This window comes from Colletotrichum fioriniae (genome assembly GCF_027942845.1).
Source record: "Colletotrichum fioriniae strain IMI 355084 chromosome Unknown scaffold_2, whole genome shotgun sequence".
In the NCBI taxonomy this organism is placed as follows: domain Eukaryota; kingdom Fungi; phylum Ascomycota; class Sordariomycetes; order Glomerellales; family Glomerellaceae; genus Colletotrichum; species Colletotrichum fioriniae.
The window spans coordinates 214,281-237,956 of NW_027076838.1; the positions used below are offsets into that span (position 1 = coordinate 214,281).

Here is a 23,676-nt window from a genome sequence, read left to right on the forward strand (position 1 = left end):
CGCCGGTAGGGTCTGAGTCGAGAATGAGAAGGGGGGAAAAAACTGGCAACATAGGCAGTTTCGAAGAGGACTTTGAGAGAGAGAGAGAGGGAGTTGGTGTGCTCATAAGCCATGCGAGACAGTCGCTGGACTCTGGCTGGCTGATTGGCGCATCGGGCTATACCCATAGTGAGAGCGAAATGGAGGTTGTGTGTCTAAGCTATCCATGTTTCAACGTGGAGTCGATGGCATGGGTAACGTAGCTGGTGTCCAGCAGCAAAAGCAATGAAGAAGATTCTCGGAATTAGCATCCACTATGCTCTCTCAAGTGGTGTTGGTAACGTGTACAAAGCCGGGCAGAGATGGAAGACAGGTGCCCTGAGGTCAGGTAGGTTTAGGTACGTACCCATGACTGAAGTGTGGATGCGACGATGCGTCTGTAGGTAGGCACGAGGCGAGGCGTTTGTCCCACAGATGCACGCAACTGGAGACATGCAGACAACGAGCATGTAATGCGAAAAGAAAAAAAAGGAAATATTCTCAAACAAACAAAACCGAGAGGCAGCGGGCGGTGGAGGGTTCCCAGGTGAAAGACCTGCTCGGAGAATATGATGTACGGAGTGAGTGGGAGGAAATGGCACCAGAGATGTCCATATCTATATGGTACCTTACTACTGCTACTTACTCAGGGATCTAGAAGCTTTCGCGATGGCGAATTGTTGATAAGGTAAAGCAAAGTACTCGGTAAGGAAGGAAGGAACAGGCCCAGCACGAAGAGGGGGAGAGATGGTCGTCTGCAATATTGGGACTTTGCTAGACGCACTTGCATCTACACCCATGTAAAATAAGGTAAGCAGCTAGCCGGGTGGTAGGCGAACGGGACAGGAGAGCCGCGACCCCTGACGCCGATGGCTGGGACCACTCGCAGTCCGTCCCGGTCGCACCTCCCGTTTCTTTCGATGAGCGAGGGACCCCTGCGCCTTTCCCCCGGTCACTTCCACGTCGGGAACATCGATGTGGAATTTGTGGGTCTTATGGTACGTGCACGGCGCCCCATCCATTTTAGTTGGAAGGAACCTCCAAGGAAAGCAAGGTTGACGGCGGCGCGGCGGGGAGTAGGAGGGGAGGACCTTGCCTTAGGTAAGGCATTCCCAACTTCCCGTTGGTTCTCCACACTTTCCCGGTTGAACGTCACCTCACCTCCTGCCCGGCTGGCCCTGCCCGCCTTCACCATCGTGACTCCTCCGAACCTGCCGGCAAAGACACCATGACCCGGCCGGGAAAGATGCGAGCAACCACGTCATGCGACCTCAAGTGCTGCAAGCTCAGGGTCAATTTTGCGCAACTCGCCGAGTATCTTCCCTTTACCGCTCAATACCATGTTTGTTTCTTTCATCCTTGATAACGCTGGCCGCAGTGCGGAAACGAAAATGCAGCGAACCTCGGGACGAATCTATTCTTTGTTTTCGTTCTTCGTACCGTAATTTCAATTCGGCATGTCTTCTACTTAGAAAGGGGAGGTGAGAGGGGCATTTTTCAAGGGTTTTCTTCCTTCTTCCTCACGCCCCCTCCCCCATCTCCCTCCGTCAATTAAGGCTTGTTCGAGGCCTGCCTTACCGACAACCATCTCAGACCTGGACACCCTCAGAGACTGAAATACTCCCTCAAGCCAACAGGGAAAAATATCAAGTCCAGACCGGATTTCATCCGAGTTGCTTGCCCGACATGTCTTAGTCGACGACACCACACCACATTCCCCATCTCCCATTTCCCATCCCCCCAGTCGCTATGCTCCATCCCGCTGATCCATCATTCAACCTCCCGTACTCCCCCAGATTGCCACCCGACTTTGAAACATTCCGATGTCCCGTCGACCGCAACAGCATGTCAGTCGGGTCTGGCGCGCGCGTATACGCACAAATCTTTGCTGAGTATGATGTGTATCCTTTTCATCTTGTCTTGGATTATTTAACTTTTTGACAGCACTGGACCGGCCCGCGAACCAGAGATGCATATGAAATCTGATGAAAGCGGAGCCTGCATTGGGCCGGTGAAGGATTTCTACGAATAGAACTGCGCCAACTCCACACCATTCGACCGGACACACGTCTGCAAGGACACCTGCAGGACCCTGTCCAACGGTGCACATGGCGGGTCGGCACAGCTCGAGCCATTCTCAACCAGGACGATGTGTTCGAGCTTTTCATACCAGAACGCAGTGAAAGATCATGTGCGCGCATCCCCTAGTTGAAGCATTGGCGAGGGGTGGGGGTCGACATGGAACCTCGCAGTAATCCAGAACTCGATAAGCTCTGGGTCTTTCATTCCTCGACTTCAAGCATCTTTTGTCTCTGGTGCACATCGTGAGCTCTTTGGAGGTTCCGACCTATATGCCGCGGTGTAACATAGCACCAAATACACCGACATCCGGCATTCGCCACAGTCAATCATGGGACATGCACAATCTCGGCATGGTAATGCGCTGAATGGAACCATCAGACGAACACAAACACACACAAAGTTACTATGGACAACAGCAGAAACAACAAGCCTCGGCTCCTGATCATGTTTTGCCACCCATCGTCATCGTCGTCAACTTCGTTGAGGCATACCCCTCTCACTTTTCTTCCCCTGCCCACACGCAAACCTGCCATGATATCTCCCTTTGAGAGAAACAGTAGAGCAAGTGAGATGAAAGGAAAGAAAAACGATGGGAAAGGGCCACCAGTATGCATTCTCCGTCCATTGCCGTCGCCATCGCTCCGTAGAATAACAGACAGACCGAGGTGGACCTCTTTGATTCAAGAGTCCCGGTCGAACGAGAAGAATAAGTATCAAACGGCCTGCTCGCGAATGATAGAAAAAAACAAATTTGAAGAAAATGAAAGCATGAGATGAACACCGCCTTCAATGCCAAACCTTTAAAAGCCAATGACTTGTCTTTTGGGCCCTCCCGCATTGCGCCTCTGCACGTCGCTTTAGTGTGTGCACCCCTCCCCAGTCCCGGTAAAAACAAGATCCAAATGGAAAGTATCGCCCTCCCCCTCACCTCCTGGCGTTCATCCCTCTCTCCACCTGCCCACCTCGATTAATATGCCCACGTTTGGGGCTGCCAGTCTCGCTGGAAGAGCTGGCTGACGAAGAAGTATGGCTGCTCGTACTGGTTGGCTCGTTGAACCTCTTCCCATTCACGTTCTAGTTCAATCGCGTCAGTCATCACTCCCAGCTTGTTGGTTGGCCTGTCACACTGCCGATCCAAGGGATGCGTATCTCTCTAGCACAAAATAGTCACACACACACCAAATTACTCCCGTCTCGGTCACAAGGGGGGTGGGGGCTTGGTTTAGGAAACAAGGGCTGCCACTGACTGTTTTGCAATGCCATTGCGCGCGTGTAGTGGATAAACTGCACCGCATCGTCGTCCAGCTGGGCCAGCGTCCGCAAGTCCTGGTCTCTGCAATCCTCGGAAAATGGGTAGATTCCCTTGTTGCAGTAGTGGAAGTACGCGAGGAGAATCGTTCCTCCTGTTCGTCAGGGTTTCGTCAGCATGTCTTACTCAACAAAACGCCAAACAAATTGGGCCACCGCTTAACATAAAGCAGGCGCCCCAGCCAACTATTGCGCACTTACCCATATGGTATTCTTGGACATCCGTCTGTCTGGCGAATTTTGTCTGCCAGGGCAAACATCATTTGTTAGTAAACTCATTCTCAAGCAATTCGTGGCTACTCCCACATCGAGCCAGAAGAAAAAAGAAAAAAAAAGTGCGCTGATTTCCCATCACGACTCACCTTCATACCGTGCTTCCTGGCATATGAAGCATCGTGATCCGTCACAAGCGCGATGTTGTGCAGTAACATAAACGTCACCAGGTAGGTGGTCAACCAAGTCTTCTGCTTATTCTGCAGCGTCATCTTTTGGAGCTTTTCCAGCATTTCTCGTCGAAGTCTCGTCTGTATATGCTGGATGAGGACCAAGTCCAACTGAGCTCCCATCACCGGCGGAAGGGGGATGCGTCCGTGCTGCGGGCTGCTGCTATCCAGAATATCGCGTGTCATTCCGAGCGTGTCGTCCCCAACAATCTCTATTGACTTCGTCGTCAAGCGAACCGCCATCCATAATTCTAGCGTTTGAAGCAGAAGATCCTTCTCATCTTGGGCCGTCGAAGGATCTTGCGAGAGTTTCCAAGCTTTGAGGTAGGTCTCGAAGAGTAGTCGGTCCCTGACACCCATCACACTCTCCACGACCGAGTTAAAGCATTCAACGACGCCTCTCTTAATATAATCCTCGTACGCCGTCTGCGCGTCGTCCAGGTTCGTGATGGCGTACGTGGGGATCGCCACAGACTTCTTTTCACCTTCCTCGGTAACCCAAGTCCGTTCCAGCTTGTCGCCCGGTTGTGGAACGAATTCTCTTACAGAAAGCTGGACCCACATACTGCTAGGCGTGTAACCCTCCCACAAGCGTACAATTCTCACTTCATTCGACGCCCAGTTGTTGATGTTGTCTACAATGCCGTTGTTGAAACGTTGGGTCCACTCGAAACCAGGTGCTTGGCCCTTTTTGAAGAAATGACATTCCGTGATTTTGTGGCGTACACAGGGCTGGCGGATAAGTTGCTTGTGATGATTGTTGTTCGATCTTGGCTTGCAGCCTAGACACGGGCCCTTCGGGTCATCTGGGTCGGTTTTGCACTGATATCGTTTGTAAGCAGTCGAAACTAGCACTCTGAACCTCTCTGTGTTGCTTACTCTCACTCGCTGCATCTTGCATCGAATGCAGGATCCGTTCTTCCTTGTTGCTGCTGTCTCCTCCCGGGCCTTCTGGTCCTTGAAAGGGCCACGCTTTGCAGCTGGTGGGCGCTGATTGGGAAAAACAACATCAAGGCTGGCGTTGGCGTGAGTGTTGGCGACAGAGCCGTCCATGTCCTCAGTCTTGACACAGGACATGGGGTATGTGGAGTCCATAGCAAATCTGCCAGTCGTAACAGGCACAGATGTGGGAGTATGCAACGCTGGAGATATGACCATATCCATCATGTTGCCGCCGCATGTAGGCGGCAGAGTCCCCCTCGGAGTCAGACGACGGTCAAGGCTGTTTGCGTTAGAGTAATTGGGTTCGCCACCAACATGACCACTTGGTGTTGTGGAATAGAAGGACGGTGCCGATACCTCCGTCACGTAGACACCAGTGTCAGGTCCGGAGTGTTGGGACACCAATGTCTGGTTGGGGTCCTCTTGTACAGGTTGGTAGCTGGACACATAGGAGCCCAGCAGATTATTGTCTCCGGCCGGAAATGGATTCTGGTTGTTAGAGACAACTGGAGCAGGAACAAAGACGTCTGGTTGAGAAACTTGCGCTGAGGGTGGTTTCTCAACCTCATAGGGTCTGCTACTGTTCGTCCCATAATCATAAGTGGCAATCTCTGACCCAGGAAGGGGCTGATAACCTGGTTATTGGATCAGCAAGAGATAAATAACTGTTTGATACACTGCAATAAATACCATCATTGGTAACAGCACAGGTGCTCCAACAGTTCTGACAGAACGCCAAAGCCAGCGTCTGCATCCCCTGAGTCAGACCATTGACGACAGGACCTGGAAACCCTGAGGAACGATCTAGTTCGACGTTGGCAAGGCCATGCTGCCCAATGTGTGGAGCTTTCTCTTCATAGTCCTCAGGAAGAGAGCCTCCTGCGTACTGTGAAGACATGGAGTAGCCTGATACAAGCCGTTGTCTCTTGTGGGCGTTTTCTATTTGCGAGGTATTGGAAAGGATTTGGTGAAGTCGGAAACCGGGAATGTTGTATAGGTCCGCGACTTGGTTGATTAGGATTTGGGTCTCGGGGTGAAGGGTAGAGAAGTGTATATTGGCATATGGAGAAGGCGAAGAGCTGTGATGTCCCGGCACTATAGAAGAGTCGTCTTCGGGGCCGGGAACCCGGCGCTTTCTGAGATGATTGTGATTCTAAGATGAAATCAATCCACCGCACGTTCAAGGTGCAATAGGGCAAAGGGAGGGATGGGGTTGAAGAGCAAACGGGAACAGCCAGGGCTAACAAAGATATAAGGGAACGATGTGTGTGCAATGATGCGGGTGCTGGGACAGCGGCTGGGCTCAAATGACATTGGGGAAGATCGGTGATATATCCCATGCACGCTGCCGCCAGCCGGGAAGCAGGGACATCTCTTACCATGATTGATGCAACGAGAGAGGGTGTGTTGGACAGAGCCTAGTAGCGAGACCAAGTACCACAATCTGTGGCCTGTATAAGGTATACGGCAGAGACAAGCAGCAAGCAGTAGGAGTGAGCAGGCACAGCGAAGCACAAGGGGAGCGTAGAAAATTGCGCCTCACCGGGAGGGGGTGGGGGAGGGAGCTACGGTCTCACGAGAGCCATTGCCACATAATGGCACCCCTTGTGCGCGAGTGGAGTACAGGAAAGAGGGTATGGTAGGGGAAAGGAAAGGAGCGTTGATGACTCGGCCAGGAACAAAAGGCGGAGGAAGAGCTACTCGGCGTAGAATACAGAGGAGTGGAAATGGAGGCAGGGAGTCAGGCTAGAATGCCGTTGTGAAGAGAGACAGACAGGCCTGCTTGACAGCATACACTCGGCCGAAACTGGGGGGGGATGAACCAAAGGAAAAGACGGCAAGTCCTGCTGCTGCGTGCGTGTGCGTGCTTGTGCTTGGAGGTATGCGTATGCCGCTCTGCTCTTTTTTTTTTTCTCTTTCCCTCACTCTCTTTTTTCTCTGAGGGGGTACTCCCGCTGCCGCTGTCTCTCTCAGTCGGTTTCTGCAGCCGTTGCTTCTCGTCCTTGACGGATGTCGCAGATGCTGCTGGCCGTGGCCTGAGCCTAGTCGCCTGGATGTTTCGCCCGTCCGGCGCGAATATGAGACGCTGTCGTTCTCGTTGTTTGCTTTGTGCGATGTCTCCTTCGGTGGAGCACAGCGTTGCGCGCGCTGGCAGGCTAGAATCAGAGAGCGTGCCGATAGAGACTCTGGTACTGGCGATTGGCGTATCCTGTGCTGGTCGGTCGGTCGGTCAGTTCGAAGGAGTCGAGGCTGAAGTGAGAAGACTCGGTGAGAGGAAAGTTGAGGAAGTGGGCTGCACCCGTGCTGAATTGTATTTCACCGGTCTGAGGGGTACTCATGAGAGGACAGGGGTTCTTGAGACCACGCCACGCGAGAAGAGGAGCCGAGCATCTTCCCGCCCCTGCCGAGTGGATGGATTTCAGGCTGCCCGTCTGATGGGAATAAGGCGACAGGGGTGGTGGAGAGAACACCATGGAACCAACTGTTGCGAGCACTGCTGATCCTGCTTCTGGCCTTCACTTCCGCCTCTTTTTGTGTAACCAACGGGTGCCGTTTGCTTCGTCTGCATGGAAGGGCCAAGCGCTAGGCCAATCAAGTGTCGGGAAACTTCTGATGCTGGATCTGCTGATGCTTCTGACTGTTGCTCACGGCGAAGGTTGTTACGATTGCTAGCCAACGATTGCAAAGGCCGCTACCACTTCACATACTGGTGATCGGTTGGTCTCGGGAGGCGGATGGATGCCCAAGGCTGTCCTGTCTCCTGTCTGGCCAAGATATGTGGATTCGAATGCGTGTGCTTACGTGAAGTGTCATGAAAGATCCCATGCGGGCGACGACGTGATCTAAGACTGGGAGTCATCATATTTCCATCGCCCGGCTAGCAACGTGCGCCATGTTACCAAAAGGCCGAGGCAACCAACCACCACGCCTGCGGCCGCAACCCCCCAGATTTGGCTCTCTAATCGCCTCTTTTGCCAATATGACCTCTGTGCTTCTCGACGTTCCATCGAAAAGCGCCATGGTCCCGAGAGTCTGACACCCTTTGCCTGCTTACCCTCGTTTAGTTAGATCGCTCAAGCAGCCTGCAAGTCTAGGGATGCGTGTGTATGCCTGGGGTGGCTAAGAACAGCCTCGTCGTTATTTTCCTCTGACAATGCGTATCAACCCCGATTGAGAGATTGTCACCGCTTTTCCGGGAGTGAGACTGCTTCCAAAAAGCTGATGAACATGTGCTAGGCACACTCGACTTGCTGTGCCGCCTCTGAATATGGACGGGACGAAAGATGACGGAGAATTCAACCCACGAAAGGGACAAGTAAAGTATTCCGTGTAAAGAGCTTCATTTTTCGTTCTGGGTCGTCAACAGCCCAGTTGTTTCATCTAACAATGTTATTGGTCCGTTTAAAAACCTGTCAGTCGATCGATCAGTCGATTCAGCCTGTAGCTTGCACATGATTGAGTGAAATTAACATCTTCAGCTCTTGATGATGATGTAGCTGCTCTGCCCCAGTAACCGGGTGTACGTCCACCGCCACCAACACCACCACCACGGTCTGGCCTGACTAGGTCTGGCCGTACTGTTGGGCCGTCTCTCGGAGCGCCGGTAAAGGAACCTGCCGGCTGTCAGAAAGTGAAGCATGCAGCAAAATACGCACTTTGGACAGCCCCATGTTTGCTCAAAAGGGCCTTGACCGCCTTTAACCACCCCGCCTGCCCTGGTCCTGGCATGTTGCCCAAGGCGGATTGTTGTTGAAAAGGGGAAATTCCCATAAAATCCGCTCACGAGCAGCCAATGTCGAAGACTCATTACCATTACGAAACTGCAAGCATACCCGCAGTCGCAGAAAGTCGACGGCCGCACGGCGTCTTGGCCGCGGAAAGACGATCCCCCCCCCGCAGCCGGAGGTCAAAAGGGTGCATTGCGTGCGGGCCCTGCGAATTGGTGTCCCGGCTGAGAGCAAACTTTTGACGTTCATCTCGAGAAAATCTGTCGGTCAACGAATTCGGCCATTTTGCAGGTAAAACCACCTGTCGAAAGCAAAGCTCTGCATGCGCGGGCGTCACCAATGATGGCAGCCTCTGTCGATGCAGCTGATGAGGTCAGGGAACCATCCGCTAACGGTCTCGTATCAAATCAGCGTCCGACGTTCCTCTGCAGGCCGCCGTACCAGTCGAGTGAGGCGAAGTGAAGTAAGAGCGTTGCGAGATGGCCACACAGAGCGGATGCGTGTAGGTTGGATCCCTGAACCAGGCCTCGGTGATTGTGAGATGCACAAAATCGGCCTGCCAACAGCGAATACGGTTGCAATTTGCTGCTTCAGAGCAGGCATGAACGACGAGGAATACCGAGTTCTGGTGGGACGCAGGAGACCGTGGAGGGTTTAAGCTCAAATGGGCAACCGGTGAGTCGGGAGCCTCGCTTGTGGATGGTTGCTCGACAGACCAGACTCGACCCGTGGAAGTGTGTGGATTCACCCCGGCAAGGCCAGGCGATAGCCAAGTGAAATTATGTGCCGTGGCGTGCCCCCAAACCCACGAACCCCAGCGCTATTCCGTACCACCCACATCCGTCAAAGGTTGCCAGTCATTGGTTTGTCTAGCTCTGCCTCGTGCTATGCTTCAATGCTCAACATTGTATGCATAGTTTGGTCGGGTACCACAGTGTCGAGTCCCCAGGCTGCAGCTAGAGGCGGTGGTGATTCGTGAACAGGGTGTGCTGGCCGCTTACAGACCATGCTGCACATAGTCCGGCGACGATTTGCGGATTGACGAATGATTACTGCTAGACTAGAGAAATTTTTGCTGGAATCTTTTTTGCCGAGATTTTATTAGATTGCATCGCAGGCTAAATAGAGCACTACAATGGCCACAAAGTTCCAATGGATTGCAGAACTAATCGGGACGACGCTAATCAATGCGTAAGACTGAAGACGAGCATAAAGATCCATTTCTCTGCCGATTCTTGAGATCTGCTAAGCACTGAACAAGACAGGTTATGCGCTAGCATGCGATCGTGTCCGAACGGGAGGGGAGAGTTTTCGGGTAGGCGGATATGGGGCCTACAAAATGTATTAGTGAATTCCGCGCGGACTTCTTTTTTTGGTTGAGCATGTTCAAACCTACCTTTGCTATCGGTTCCTTTTCAGCATCCTATAATAGTACATGAAGCGGCTGCGCATGCATGCTCCGGTGATTGCGGAAGAGGTCCCGTTGCTCTAGTCCCCGGCGGAACAAGGACAACCTTGCACATCGGTCAAGTCCAGGGGCCGAGCTGGCGGACGGGAGACTCGGGTACCAGCATCGGCCCATGGAGTGGATGTATCCACCCGGTGAGGATGAACATCGGAAACTGCAAAGAATGCCAACCGCAGATTTGTGCAGAGGAGCAGCAAAGCAAAGGCTGACTATGTTGGTCTTGGTCTAGCGATTCGTGGCGTTCAGTCATTTGCTTGAGGATGGTTGGCAAGGAAATACCTCAGTGTACCGCGGAATGGCGAGCCTTGTCGGACCCCCAGCGAAGAGCGGCTTCTGGCCGAGATGCAGCTCGGCGGCCACAGCGTCTTCGAAAGTGCCCCAGGCCTTCATCCACTGGACCAGTTCTGGATAAATTGTTGAGGGGTCTACTCCGTACATAGATGACGTTTGCGATGTCGGTCGAAACAATTCGACCTTGCCCTCATTGATTTTGGCTGCTGAGGTTCCGGGGTTGAAGGTAGTGGTTGGCCGGAGGGTACTCCGGAGGTTATGACAAAGTCACATCGAGCATCGGCGGCAATGCAACCCACTTCGCGGTCAAGGTGACCCCCAAGGACGTGGATGGGACTGCCGGCGCTGGCCAGATGGTCCAGAAGCTACCCCTCGCAGAGGTGCGAGCCAACGACCGTGGGAGAAGCGGACGAGTGGTGTGGTGGATTGGCGGCATGCAGCGAGAAAAGAGCACCGAGGGACGCAAGAATCGACAGTAGGAAGTGTTGAGGTTTGCCGTGACTGGGTGATGTGAGATGCGGGAGGCAGCTACCAATACAAGGGCGAGGAATGGAAGGGAGCTTCATCTCCGCTCTCAGGTACGGCGTCGGTTTCGTCACGTGGAGGGCATTCCGGGTCGGGTGGTCCGAATGCAAAGTCAAAGCTTCATGTGCCGGGCGACACGTCCATGGCTGAGGTTCTTCATCCGGCCGGCCGAGAAGTACGGAATGTCGGCGTGTGCTCAGGCCTTTTCCATCGATGCCGGGAGGCCGGTGCTGAGTTAAGGTTGAATCAACGACTCGACTCAGAAAAGATCACGAGAGAACAAGATAGGTATTTCGAGGAAAAGAGGTGCTTACGCTTACAGTGAGTGTCACTTGCATCTGGAGGGACGTTGAGACGCCAAATCACGACGCTTTCGGACAAAGAAGTCGTCCTTGCCTGAGGTACTATAGCCCGGTAGGTAAAGTGAATAGGTACCTTAATACCTCCAAGTGCCTTACCTTACCTTACCTTAGGTACCTTATTGGAAGGCAAGAGGTGGTACCTTCCAGGTTATGCTGCAGGAAGGAGGCAGGCAAGCAGGCGCCAGGGCGCCTTCACCACTTTGAGCAAGTGGCAGGAGAGCAAAAATAGGTAACCACCCAAGGTAAGGTAGATAGGTAAGGTACTTCCTCCCTCATGTCGCTTGGATTCCACCCAAGATGCAAGCACGTTTTTGAGCCGTGGAAGTAGTGGAGGCAAGGACCGTCCCGTCCCTTCCTACCTTAAGGTACCTTACCGTGCCGTACCTCACCTCACCTGTGACCTAACCACCTTGACTTCCTTGCCTTCACTTGGGTGCCTTAGCTTCCATTCAATTGGGTTGTGTGCTTCCTTCGTATTGGCTTACCATACCTTAGGTACCTTACGAAAAAGACCTCCATAAGGCGACTGCATTGTCAACTTTATTTGGACTGAACAAGTCCCAAGCAACCATATCAATTGCCCCTAAAGCCTTCTACATTTGCTGATATATAACCAAGATGCATCCTTCCGCCTGCTCAGACGACTGATTGACTGAGAGGCACGAGAAGGTACTCCATTCTCGACGCATTACCTTCGGATACCTCGCCTACTCTATCCGTACATTTACCTCATATAAGTACGACGCGAGATGCCTGCACTTTCCACTTTCGCTAGTTGAGCAGAGAGCACATTAAACAACGTTTGGATATAATACTTGTTTCTCGAGATCTGCATCGAGGCAAGTTGCATCAAGAATGAGGCCCTGTCGCCCTTTGCTTATTTCCTGCATTCTGCAAGCGTCCCGTTCTGACCAAGTTTATACTTACTCCAGAAACCCTTGCGGCTGCTAGCTTCCAAGTTTCAGCTGAGCATATAGCCGTGTCCATCACCCTGTCGCTCACTAAAAGGCTGGATAATTCAATCTGGTCTATATGGATTGGATATCCCTTCTCTGTCTGTTTGCCGATTCTTACCATTTGTCCAACCACGCAGTTCAGCCCATCCCGCATCCATATGTACTCCCGACGGGTGCAAAAGCCTTCCCCGCGAACGAACGCGACCGAGACAACGCCGATCCGAGCTGCGGCACGCTGCCTTGAATGTCTTACAAAAACGGCCTGGCCGCGGCTCGACGTCGATGCAAGTAGCGACTCAGGAAAAGAAACAATGGCGTTGAGAGAGACTGCCGGGCCGAGGCCATGTAGAAGAGAAAAAAGAAACCACGAAGCGGCCTCTTGCCCCCCCGAGTTCCGTTGCCTGCGTGCCTGCCTGCCCACCTCAGCTGAGCACCTTGCCACATACCAAAGGAGGTAAACCCGCGGCACCTTCCAAGCTCACACACGCACGTGTGCCTTACCGTCTGCTTGTTCGCCTTACACTACCTAAACTGGCACCTCCTGCCTCTATCAAAAGTTCACACCTACGCAAGGCAGACAAGACAGGGCAGGAAGCCGCAACGGCGTTGGCCAAGCAGATCGACGGGAGTCCAACTAGTGCGGCTCGCGGACAAGGAAGCTGCCTAGGGCGGGCACTGTCACTTCTCAGTGGGCAGACCCCCAAGTTGCAGATTTGCGAGGTGACATCGCCATTCACATCCACCCTCTTCTACCGCCAGCATCGTATGGTTGACATCTTCCTCGCACTTGTGCTCGACTCGTTTCCTAGCAATTCGCCCCGAGTCAACCAACACAGCTCTTCTCCTCATCTTGACCGTTAATCCTTCCTCTCGACCAATCAGGCGCCCTGCTTGAGGACCTGGCACATCTCCCCTTCCAACTGCAGCTACGCATGCAGGGCAACACACAAACACACAAATCGGAACCCAACATTGTCATGCAAATTCCCCACGCCCATACCCACGCCCATGCTCACGATCACTTCCTGAATTACTAGAACACCTCAGTCCATGCGTACCTTGTCACCGGTATCGCCAAATTTCATGATTCGGCCTATTGCCTGGTGCAACGTCGTGCCGCCCCGCCATCGGTCAACAACTTGTTTGTCAGTCACCGCAGTAGTGGCGGCACATCTGTAGGTAGAATCGACAGCAGACCTCGATGGTATTCCTTCTTGCTGATTTTCTGCAGTGATATACGACTCAGGAAAGATCCGAATATTTGTCCATCTGTCATTTGACAGTTTCGTCCCCCCTCCAAAGCGCCACTTGTCGCCTTCTTCTGCGCTGTCTTCCATCAGCTTCCTTGATGCCGTGAAACACCTTCGCTTTATGACGTTGAGCGCCATTGGCTAGTTCTATTTCAACATTGCCCAAGCCTGTCAGCTATTGTCACAAGATGGATCTGGGGTCGGACATCATACACGACATTATTCACCCCACAGCAGCCTTCACAGACGTCTCTCTGTCAGAAGGAGAGCACCACGATAGTGGCAATCCACATCGGCTTCCACCGGCCGATGACTGGGAGCGCTCCCAGCTGAATCCCAAAAACCGCATCGACAGCCTCGACCCCCTGCCAAATCCTCTTTGGCGCATCGATGGCTGTACAGGACTCGGGACACAATTCTACATCCTTCCCACGTTTCTCCATCCAACGCCGCCGCTGCGTCTCGATGCCTTCGTACCAGAACAGTCAACTCAAACGCCGGAAATCCGGCAACTATTGGATTTGGATGTGGCGTTCCATACCAAAGATCGCACCCGAGTTCAAAAGCTGAGCATATCCAGACACATTCTTCGTGCTTTGCAAGTCTGGACGAAACGACTGCCTGACCCAGAGGGACTCTTACGATCTGTGCCATTTGGCTCCCGCATCGTCTTCAAAGATATTTCTCTCGATGTCAGAGCCATAGAGATCAACATCGCACCCACGTACTACCTCGAACGTCAACTGCTCTCGGCATCCGCCCTCGCTGAGTTGTGGGGACCCGAAGTCCAGATACCGCAATGTATCGACTTGTCCGAGGTTCATGTTGTCGAACAGGTCCATGACAGTGTCTGCCTCGTTCAAATCAAAGGTCGCCTCTGGATTTTGAAGACACTGACAAGTTACACCAAGTACTTGTACCATGAGCTTAAGCTTCTGTTGTCAACAATACCACACCAAAACATCATGTCACGTCCCGCACACCTCGTCACAAAGCGGTGCACTTTTGGCAGCAAAGTTGCTGTCATCGGCTTCACTCTCGAGTATCATCATTATGGTACTTTGAGAGACATTGTGCCTCTTTCACGGATCCACAACACGGTTTCTCAAACCGAACAACTCAAATGGTCAATACAGATTACGTCGGGTGTACTGCACCACCGCAGAACCTCTGGCACATTCTACCCTGATCTCCGCCTCGACAACGTCGTCCTATCAAAGGACAGAGATGCAGTCATGGTCGACTTTGAACAGCGCGGGGTGTGGTGCGAATTTGCGTCCCCAGAGATCAATGCTGTCGAATACATCCGCATATTAGCTACAGATGACGATATACCCGAGGATACCAGAGATCACTATGCCGAGATATTAAGACGCCTGTGTCCTGATTTCGAAGCTCTTCAAGCAAGAGAGGAGTATACAAACCCGACCAACGGCTACAACATCTGCTGGACATGTCTCAGCCCGAGGGAGCAGGAGGCATCGGAGGTGTACATGCTCGGGAGAGTATTATGGTGCATCTTCGAGGGAGCTAGCGCACCTCAGCAAGCTGCTGTGTGGCAGTCGTACCGCTGGGAGACCGACGTCGACTTTCCTGCCTTTCTCAGGACGCCACCGATACTACGATCACTCATCGACCGTTGCACCAGTGGCCGTCGTGCCACCTTGGGTAACCAGATCGGTAGAGAGGGCAACAAAATTGTTTTCAAAGGTCAGGAGCACAAGACTGAGCCCGAGGACATCCGACAAGCTGCTGCGACGTGGTGGAAACGTGAGATAGCGTGGGCTGAGAGTTTTCTGGCCATGAGAGCCCACTCAAAATCGAGTGGAGAATGGAGCGAGAACCACTTCGACAGACCTAGCTTACAGAGCGTATTAGATGAGCTAAAGAAGATTCGGGATGAACTATGAATATGAACAGACATCGGGCCAGAGATGGCTATACAAGGGCTGAAACAGAATAGAACAGATTTATTCACTTAGACATGAACGACTCGGGGGTAGAAAATGGTATTTATGGTATAGCGGAACAAGAGAGGAGTGGCCTCAAAAGTATGAGATGCCTAGAGCCGCAACCGATCCACCAAAGCCACTGCCTAGAGACTTGGAGCCTTACATCCTCTAGCAGTTATGTAATCTAAATGAGAAACAAGATGTGTGGGAGTACAAGTAGTGTGAAGGGGATGTACATGAACACAAGAAGTAAATAAAGGGGGTGAGTGTCACAGACACAAGAGTGAAGAGAAGTATGGTAAGATTCCTGTCCTCCCCAAGGTCCAGAGAAACGCTCTGTGCTTCCCTATTTTTCCTTCCTCTAACAAAACAATGATGCAGTGTAGGAATATTGTCCCGTGGACGGGCAACGTGTGAGCCCACGTCATCTCATCCTCTTGGATCCCCTATCATGGCCCTGACTCTGTCCATGGCGTTTCGACCCCGCCCCGGACGAGCTTGTGACGGCTAAGCCGCTGCCGCCAGACCTCCTTAACCGAGCAATGAGGGAGCGGAATTTCTCGACGTAGGTGGCCGGCGCACCGTTGACGCCCAGCTGATCCAGGATGTCTTCGAGACTGTGGAGGAACGGTGCGGCCGCGTCGGGGGGAAGGAGGCTCAGCACGCCGAGTACGAAGTCCTCATCGCGGTCCCCGACGAGGCGTAGGAAGAGGTTCTTGTCCCGGCGAGCGATGGCGGCGGGCCTTGTCGCCGATGTCGGGGGCACGAAGTCGCGGTTGCGTTTTACGACGGCAGCGAGGATGTGGACCAGGGTGCGGGCGGCGCTTGTTCGCTCCCGGATTTCTAAGGGCCGGTCGCGCTTGAAGATTGAGGTGCGGACGAGGCCTATAACGCCGTTGATGTGTCGTGCTGCCCAGGCTACGTCGCGAGGACCCTCTGCTGAGCCTGCTTCTGACGAGGAGGAGGAGGTGGTGGTGGTGGCGGCGTAGGAGTCGAGCTCGCGCAACACGTGGTCGACTCGCTGGGAGAGCTTGCGAAAGGGGTCGTTCACGGGGTCCGTGGACCGCATCTGGGAGAGGAAGTAGTGGAAGAAGTCATTGTTGGCGAGAAGCATGCGGAAGATGGTGCCCTCGAGGTCGCGGCGCTTGACGGGTTTCTTGCCCGTGGAGGGCGGATCTGAGAAGAGGTCTGGGCGGTAGCCTTCAGGAGGGGATGAAGACATGACGGCCGAGAGCATCTCACGGGCTTCATCGACGCGATGAGGGTTCGGGTGCTGCTGCGGCCCCTGATCCCTCTCTTCTGTCTCATCCGAGTCGGTGTTTTCAGAGTCCTCTTCCGAGTCTGGGGTGACGACGTCGCAGCGTAGGCCGTCGGCCAGGACGTCCAGGTGGAAGGCTGATATGTCAGAAAAGGGGTCGCCAAGCTCTTCTGGGTAGCCGTCCGCAGTCATGGTCAGAGGGGACGCCGGGTCGTGGTCGTATAGCGTCTGCTTGACGAGCTGATCCAGGAGCCAGAGGAGGTGCTTGCAGGGCGGGCCGGCCTTTTGCTGCTGTTCCCGGCACGAGCACCGGGGCGTCGCGAAGGGGCTGTCGGGGGACCCTATGCGGATGGAACGGGGCACCAGCTCCGTCATCTGAAAGGCGTAGACGTCGTCCCTGAGGCGGCAATACTGCAGCGAGAGGCGGGGCGGATCCTTGAAGGCCTCGCGGACGCGCAGGCGGGCGTCGTGGGAGAGCGTGTCGAGCTTGTAGACGAGCTTGGAGGGGGAGCGGATGACGGAGTGGTCGTCGTCGTCGACAAGAGACGAGTCTGAATCGGACTCTGGCTCGGAGCTGCTGGAGCCACCATCGTCGTCTCCGTAGCCGCCGCCGCCATCATCATCTTCGTCGTAGTAGTAATCTGAGGTGGTGATATCGCCGAGGGACTGCCGGTGCGCCTGGGCTCTGGTTGTGGGAGGCATCCTTCTTCCCAGAGAGAGCTCTCTGAACTTGGCTACGGGGGTGGGAGAGGATGATGAAGACATTTATGGTGTGCGAAGGAGCAGTAAAGTTCTATATGTTTCACAGAGCCTGCTGATGAAGAAGGGGTCTCCATGGTGAATCGGTTCACGGGTTACTTATAGGATCCAAAGGTCAGATGGCAGGGGGGATAGGAAGGGGAAGGGGGAAAGGGGGGCGGAGTGAGGCCAACTATGACAAGACCCCCAGAGGCCCAATGCTAGTGCTAGTTGGCGAAGCTGGCGATGCTGGATGGGATGTTGGAGCAGGGGGGGAGAAGCAGGAGGAGGCAGACGAAGACATGGCCAAGACGAGCCTGGTGAGTACTCGCACACGAGTGGTGGATGAGTAGGTCCCATGAAGATGGACGATATGACGCATAGCAGAAGGAGGGGTGCAGTAAAAAGGAGTAAGAGCAGAATCGAGGACGACTACTGGCCGGTCCGGGAACCCCCCACCCCCTGGTCTTGCGAGAAGCTGATCAGATCACCTTCTAGAAACAATTCCATTTCTTGAACTTTTTTCCGTCCTGCATCCTCACCCGGTCCCTGATCCCGGAACCGCTGTTGCTGCTGGAAAAGACAATCAGGTGGGATGAGATGGAGGGATGTGTGAGGTCGGCTCGCTCTGGCCGAGACCGAAGTCTGGATGTGTGCCGTGAGCTCAGCAACCATGCCGGGGGATGGCTTAGAAAGAAACACGGGCTAGGTCGCAACAACTAGGTACTTTAGTTGTCGCTGCGCAAAAGAGTTGGGACAAGGTTTTGGGTCGTGAAACTCACATCAGGTGGTCGTAGAAGCTTGAGTGGGAAGGAAAGCAATGCAGAGTAAGGTCAGGGCCCAAAGAGAAACATCGGACTGCGCAGATCGAAGGTCTTTGCGCCGTGCGGCGTGCCGGCGGCACGCGCGTGGCCGTGGGGAGGAAGAGGGGCATTGATCTCTTCTTTTCCCATGTCCAGGGTCTGGGGGAAGAAAGCTACGACGCATGAACAATGGGATAAACTGACCGAGAAGGTCTGGTCTGGCGCGATTCATAGGACGAAGTACGGCAAAGTGGGGAGGAAAAAAGGAGGGACGACTCAACGAGGCACCGGGGGAAACATAAGAATGTGCTGCGACGATGAGAGGTTGGAGAAGAGATACGTTAATTTCTGCGCTGTGGTTCGCCAGATTGCGATGAGTCCTACTCTGACGATGACGATGGAAAGAAGAGAAGTCGAAGTTGAGATTGAGAGGCAGCATCCTGGCTGCCGGGGCGCTGGGTAAGGTACCCTGGCCCGGGTGAAGAGGTTAAAAGTGGGGTCGCGTCTATCGCCCAAAGGCCGAACCGCACGGCCGACCGCCGAAGGGCCGTTGTCCACCGTCGCGGTGCCGTGGGCTCCTGGGCAGCCTTCCATTCCCGCCCAGAAGTTCCCTTCCATCGAGTAGGTACCTCCAGCCACGGTTCAAGCCACGAATACGTTGTTGCCATTGGTCCAAGGCCGCGGATGGAGGAGACCAGAGTCCGGCTGCCCAATAAGAACCCAGGCATTCTCTGAACTGTCCAGTCATCGCTGCCTCTTGGGGCCGCGCAAACGGGCCGCTGGTAACCCCACCGTGGCTACGCCGAAAACGGGTACCATAGCCCCGAACAGGCCGGCCGGTTCTGCGACCGCGTTCATGTTGTTCGCGCGCCCCACTTTCTTCCCTTTTCTGACGTCCATCAGGCTCTGGGTTCCATGAGAAATCCAACTTCACTAAATCACAGCCTTCCTCTGGCCGCATCACCGGCCGCATCCCCCCAACTGGTCCGGCCTTTCGACCCGTCCATTTTGCTGTGCAGTGTGCTCCCACGACCGTCATAAACACCTCACAAGGCTTTCTCGAAGCCTAGCACCGCTGTCCCTCCGTGGTTCCAAACTCCCGGAAATCGGTTGGAACGCCTTGCAAGCCAGAGGGAAGGGGGTCCATGGCCGAGAGGCCTCACGACGGCCCAGTCTACCTTGGCCTAGGCATTTGGGGTACTCGGACTTGTTCGTTGCAACCTAGAGCCAACTAGACTTCAACGACAGGATCATCACGGTACCTTATTCGTCCTCCTGTACGGCTCCCGATAACCAGCCAATCACTTCGATCGGACAAAGGTGAATAGGTTGAGGCCCGTTGGACTTGACATCGACCTCTGCGGCACTTCCTCAGCCGCAGAAGCCTCGACGGACTGACCGGCAGTGCTTTACCTTAGCCAAGCATCAACGGCTTCCCCATGGGTCCTTAGGCAGATGACAGGGGCAAAAGGGGCTTCGCAGGATCACTGGTAGAGGCATCTAGCGGTGTATTCTATTCATAGTCCGTATAAGTGCTGTCGTGTCACCGTGGGAGTTGGTAGTCATCCTTCGGACAGGCGCGATAGCCGCCTGCGTGAGCCTATCTCTCAAGACTCAGCGACCTTCCCATCTTCAGAGGAAAACAGGGCTTTGGGTGTGACGTATCTCGGCAAAGAAAGTGTACCAAGTCTAGACCGGGGATGCCTGGGCAGGAGCAGGGGAGGTGTACCTTCATGTCACATGATGCCAGACTGACGATGGCGGTCGATGGGTAAGGATGAAACTTGTCGTCACGCAGTGGTGATTGTACAGCCCGGGAGGCATGACGGGGAAAGCAGAGAGATTGAAGTATGGTTTGTTGTCGGGTTACAAAAAGCCGCGCAATCGTCTCTTGGGCGGAAAGTGGTGAGTTTAGGGTTATCGGCACTGGGAGGCCATCTGATGTCTGCTGCCGAACGGAAGATGCCCTCAGCTTTGGCCACTTCGCCGCGCACACTTTGGCCTGCCCCCTTTCGAATCCACGTGCAGTTTCTGCTCATCAGTCAAGTAAAGCTTCCGCTTGCAGAACTCTGATTCATACGCGATTGATAACGTCCTCACAATGACTCTGACATTTCAAAGTTTGATGTCACTGGCAAGGTTGATAGTAAATCACAGAGTCGTATTGTTTAACAGCTAGGCGGGTTTCTGCAGCGTATGCCGTGACTGATGAATGAGAGGTTCTGAAATTATTGTCTAAACTCTTTGCTGTGCCTCTTCTAAGCCGAAAAATTTATGCTCGATCAGGTAGCCTCCTATCTCTCCAAGACCAAATATTTCCAAAAAGATGAGTCTGAGAACGCCGGATCTACTTGCGAAGCTTAGCCGACCACGTGTTCTCCTCAAATCGAACAACGCGACCTGAAGTGTGATCAGACTCGTGAACAGACTCGTGGACAGACTCGAACACCTGCCTCCCGAGAACAACATCCATGATGACTCCAATCTGAAGCAAGGCCAAGCCACATGTAAGAATGCCACACAATTGCGTGACCATCGGGCTGTAATCAGCGTGAACGGCATACACTGTAGGAATAGCCGCCAGAGACCAACCCGCAACGTAACAAAAGGGCAGAATCGGCAGAACAAAGATGCTCCTCCACCCGTTGAACCACTCGCGGTACCGGTACGTCATGGCGATGCCCAGGAACACGGCCGAGACGTTGCAAAAGGCCCACCAGCATGGGAACAAACTAAACAGCACGAGTGGCTGGTGGCCGTAGTAGAGATACAGCCCGTCGTAGTTGAGCAGGCACTCCTCCAGGACGACGTCGAACAGCCCGGCGAGGCCGAGGAAGACGAACAACGTCTTGTTGCTCACCCCGCGCATGAGGGCGCCAAAGATAGTGCACCCGAGCACGGCGCCAAAGGACCACCAAATGATGCCGACATACAGATCGAATTCGCGGCCGAGGAAGGTGAACATGAGCTGGGACGGGTCGTGGGACTGCGACCAGTAGCAGTTTGCGAGGTAGTTGTCCACGGCCTCGGGCAGGACGCAGGTTGCGGCGCCGAGGGTCAGGGCTGTGGGCACGGTGGAGGACCAGCGCCTGCTCTCTGCGAGGGAGATGAGGACGAAGACGAGGGAGAGGGCGAGGAGGATGGTCGAAACGACGCGGACGTGGGATGCGTCTTGGGCGAAGGCGTCGTTTGGAGGGGCGATGGTGCGGAATGTCGGGTCGAATCCGACTTTGACGTGGGCGTTTTGTGCGGAGATGAGAGGTAACATTGAGAGGATTGAGGCTGCGGTGAGAACCGGCCGGCTGAGAAGCTGTTTCATGTTGCAGTCTTGTTGTTTTTGGTAGTGAGGATGTAAGACGATATGTAGTATGATTGAGATTCGAGAAGTTGGATAAGTCGAACAGATGAAGAATGTTCCAGCTAGAATCAGCACGTCAGAAGCTTTTATATAAGTGAAGATGTCTTTTATATATCTCCATACGTCTGCATTGTTCCGAGTTGGTAAGTTCGGAACCGAACGAACCCTTCCAGCGTGAGGCTGTGATGGGCGATTTCCCACATGGAGGTATCGGACCATATCCGGAGAGCTCCTTGCCAGATTACCACAGAAGTTGAATAGAAATATCGAAGTGACGTAGCAATGGACCATCTTACAGAAGCGGGATCCATAAAGTTGCCGTAGGGTCTTGCGACGTGATATCACGATACCGAAAGCGGTAGTTCGGAGCCGAGCTTGCGATGTGGCTGGTCCGATGGATTAGTATTTGACCCCGAATAGACTGCATTTCCCCTTCAGATACGATACATGGAGGATGTAATTTATTGAGTAGACCACTTCGAAATATATCCCGACATCTCATTTCCAGGTCGTTCCTTCGTTACTTCTCATGAGAAAGTCATGGTCAAATTAACCGGCTTGGAGACGTATGGCCTCTTTCTATAACACATTCCTGCTGCGTGGTACAAACACGCCCAAACTCCATATACCCCGATCTATGGTCAGACTCTACAACGAAATCGAGAAAAAACAACGAATGAAATGAAATGGGTATATCAAATCGCCTACATCACCTTGCCTCTGCGATCCCCCGCATCTCCTTGCGTCCCCTTCTCTTCCCTGTCGCCAACAGAGCATTCCGCCGGCGGCAGAACTTGATCGATTGAGTGTGTCGAGTGCGACATGATATCAATAGTCGTACGGACGTTGATGACCGGCCTGTCGCGCGCCTGCGTCTCCTGGACGTGGCTCCTCTGACCGAGATCAGAAGACGGCCTCGACGCATCGTACTCCTCGTACTCGTCCCGCCCGTCGTCTCGGACCGTCTTGTTCAGCTCGATATCGGACCCGGTGCCGGACAGAGCCCTGTCAATGTCGTTAAATGTTCGTACGGTAGAGTTTGAGTTTTCGGATTTGCCTCCCCTGGCGACGGCGCCGGACGTTTCCTTTGTTCCTGGGTGACCGCTAGTGTTGACCCAGCCTGCGCCCGACGGACGAGATTGTTTGCTCTTGTTGCTCCAGCCGAAGCCCCAGTTCTGGAAGAGAGGTCGGAGACTGGTGACAGACGCCGCAATGATGCCTAGCGCGGGCTCCAGAACGCTCCAGATGGCGACGTCGCTGTTGAAAGAAAAAGGTCAGCCGGGTGCTCCTGTCAAGTCAGACATTTGGGGACGTACATTGTTTCGTAGAGGAAGTCTGCCGAAATGGCGAGACGTCTCACATATGGTATGCGTACTATAAGAGCAACGCCAGCACTAGATGTTTGTCAGAAACAGGATGCTACGCTACGGTATTGACAATGTTCTGACTTACACCATGCCCATACTCAGGAGAACGGCAACAAGGGCCTTTGTGCGCCGGTTCAAGTTGACGTTCCACAAGAGGGCAATCGGCAGCAGACCCATGCACCAGTCTGATATCGCTGAGATGATGCTGTGAGCAATGGTCGCGTCCGGAACAATATTGAAGTTGATACACGACCCCGGGTCTCCGTATAGTTGCCTCCAAAAGTAGGACGGAGGCATGCACTGGAAAGTCATGATGCAGAAGAAGGCGATGGAGATCATCCAGACGACGACGAGGTTCGCATAGATGATCCAGCGGTGGACTTTGTTGAGAGCGAGACGGAGGAGCAAGAGACAAATCGAGGTTCGGATCGCCAGCGTGATTGGAGAGTACAAGACTTCGCAGATGTACCAGGCTCTGAGGGAGACGGCGGCTTGGTCGACTGTGAGCTCTGTAATGTGCTTTCCCGTGGCACCGTTGGTGATGCCGTGGAGGGCGATGCCACCATATGCTGTGTAACCAAGCTGCGAGGTGTTCATGTAAGTGGCAGGTAGGGTAGAATGCGAGGATCGGACAAAGCACTAACCATGGCCCCGAAGATAAGCCAGTCATCGATAGCTAAACTCTTGACGATGCATACTTTGACGTAGGCTCTTGCCAAGACGAAGAAGCCGGCAGCGAGCATAAAGGACAGCTGTACAGCAAAGAGCTGCATGCCTCTGGATTGGATATCATCGTGCGGAACTCGTGATTCTAGTGAGCCGTCCAT

General features: G+C 53.7%; 5 protein-coding genes across 5 annotated transcripts; 1 reads left to right on the plus strand and 4 right to left on the minus strand.

Moving 5' to 3' along the window:
• Positions 1 to 3,704: 3,704 nt before the first annotated feature.
• N0V96_001933 (uncharacterized protein) lies at positions 3,705 to 4,928 on the minus strand (the record flags this gene model as incomplete). The annotated part of the gene is made up of 1 exon (XM_065756378.1): positions 3,705 to 4,928. One exon carries the CDS (start codon positions 4,926 to 4,928, stop codon positions 3,705 to 3,707), a length of 1,224 nt encoding a protein of 407 aa, XP_065614747.1.
• An 8,633-nt stretch (positions 4,929 to 13,561) lies between these two features.
• Positions 13,562 to 15,283, plus strand: N0V96_001934 (uncharacterized protein; the record flags this gene model as incomplete). Its single annotated transcript, XM_053195156.1, has 1 exon — positions 13,562 to 15,283. The coding sequence occupies one exon, from the start codon at positions 13,562 to 13,564 to the stop codon at positions 15,281 to 15,283; it is 1,722 nt and encodes a 573-aa protein (XP_053047427.1).
• A 466-nt stretch (positions 15,284 to 15,749) lies between these two features.
• On the minus strand, positions 15,750 to 17,348 carry N0V96_001935 (uncharacterized protein; the record flags this gene model as incomplete). The annotated part of the gene is made up of 1 exon (XM_053195155.2): positions 15,750 to 17,348. The coding sequence occupies one exon, from the start codon at positions 17,346 to 17,348 to the stop codon at positions 15,750 to 15,752; it is 1,599 nt and encodes a 532-aa protein (XP_053047426.1).
• Positions 17,349 to 20,471: 3,123 nt separating this feature from the next.
• N0V96_001936 (uncharacterized protein) lies at positions 20,472 to 21,443 on the minus strand (the record flags this gene model as incomplete). The annotated part of the gene is made up of 1 exon (XM_053195154.2): positions 20,472 to 21,443. The coding sequence occupies one exon, from the start codon at positions 21,441 to 21,443 to the stop codon at positions 20,472 to 20,474; it is 972 nt and encodes a 323-aa protein (XP_053047425.1).
• Positions 21,444 to 22,186: 743 nt separating this feature from the next.
• N0V96_001937 (uncharacterized protein) lies at positions 22,187 to 23,676 on the minus strand (the record flags this gene model as incomplete). Its single annotated transcript, XM_065756379.1, has 4 exons — positions 22,187 to 22,739; positions 22,799 to 22,876; positions 22,935 to 23,431; positions 23,494 to 23,676. The coding sequence occupies 4 exons, from the start codon at positions 23,674 to 23,676 to the stop codon at positions 22,187 to 22,189; spliced, it is 1,311 nt and encodes a 436-aa protein (XP_065614748.1).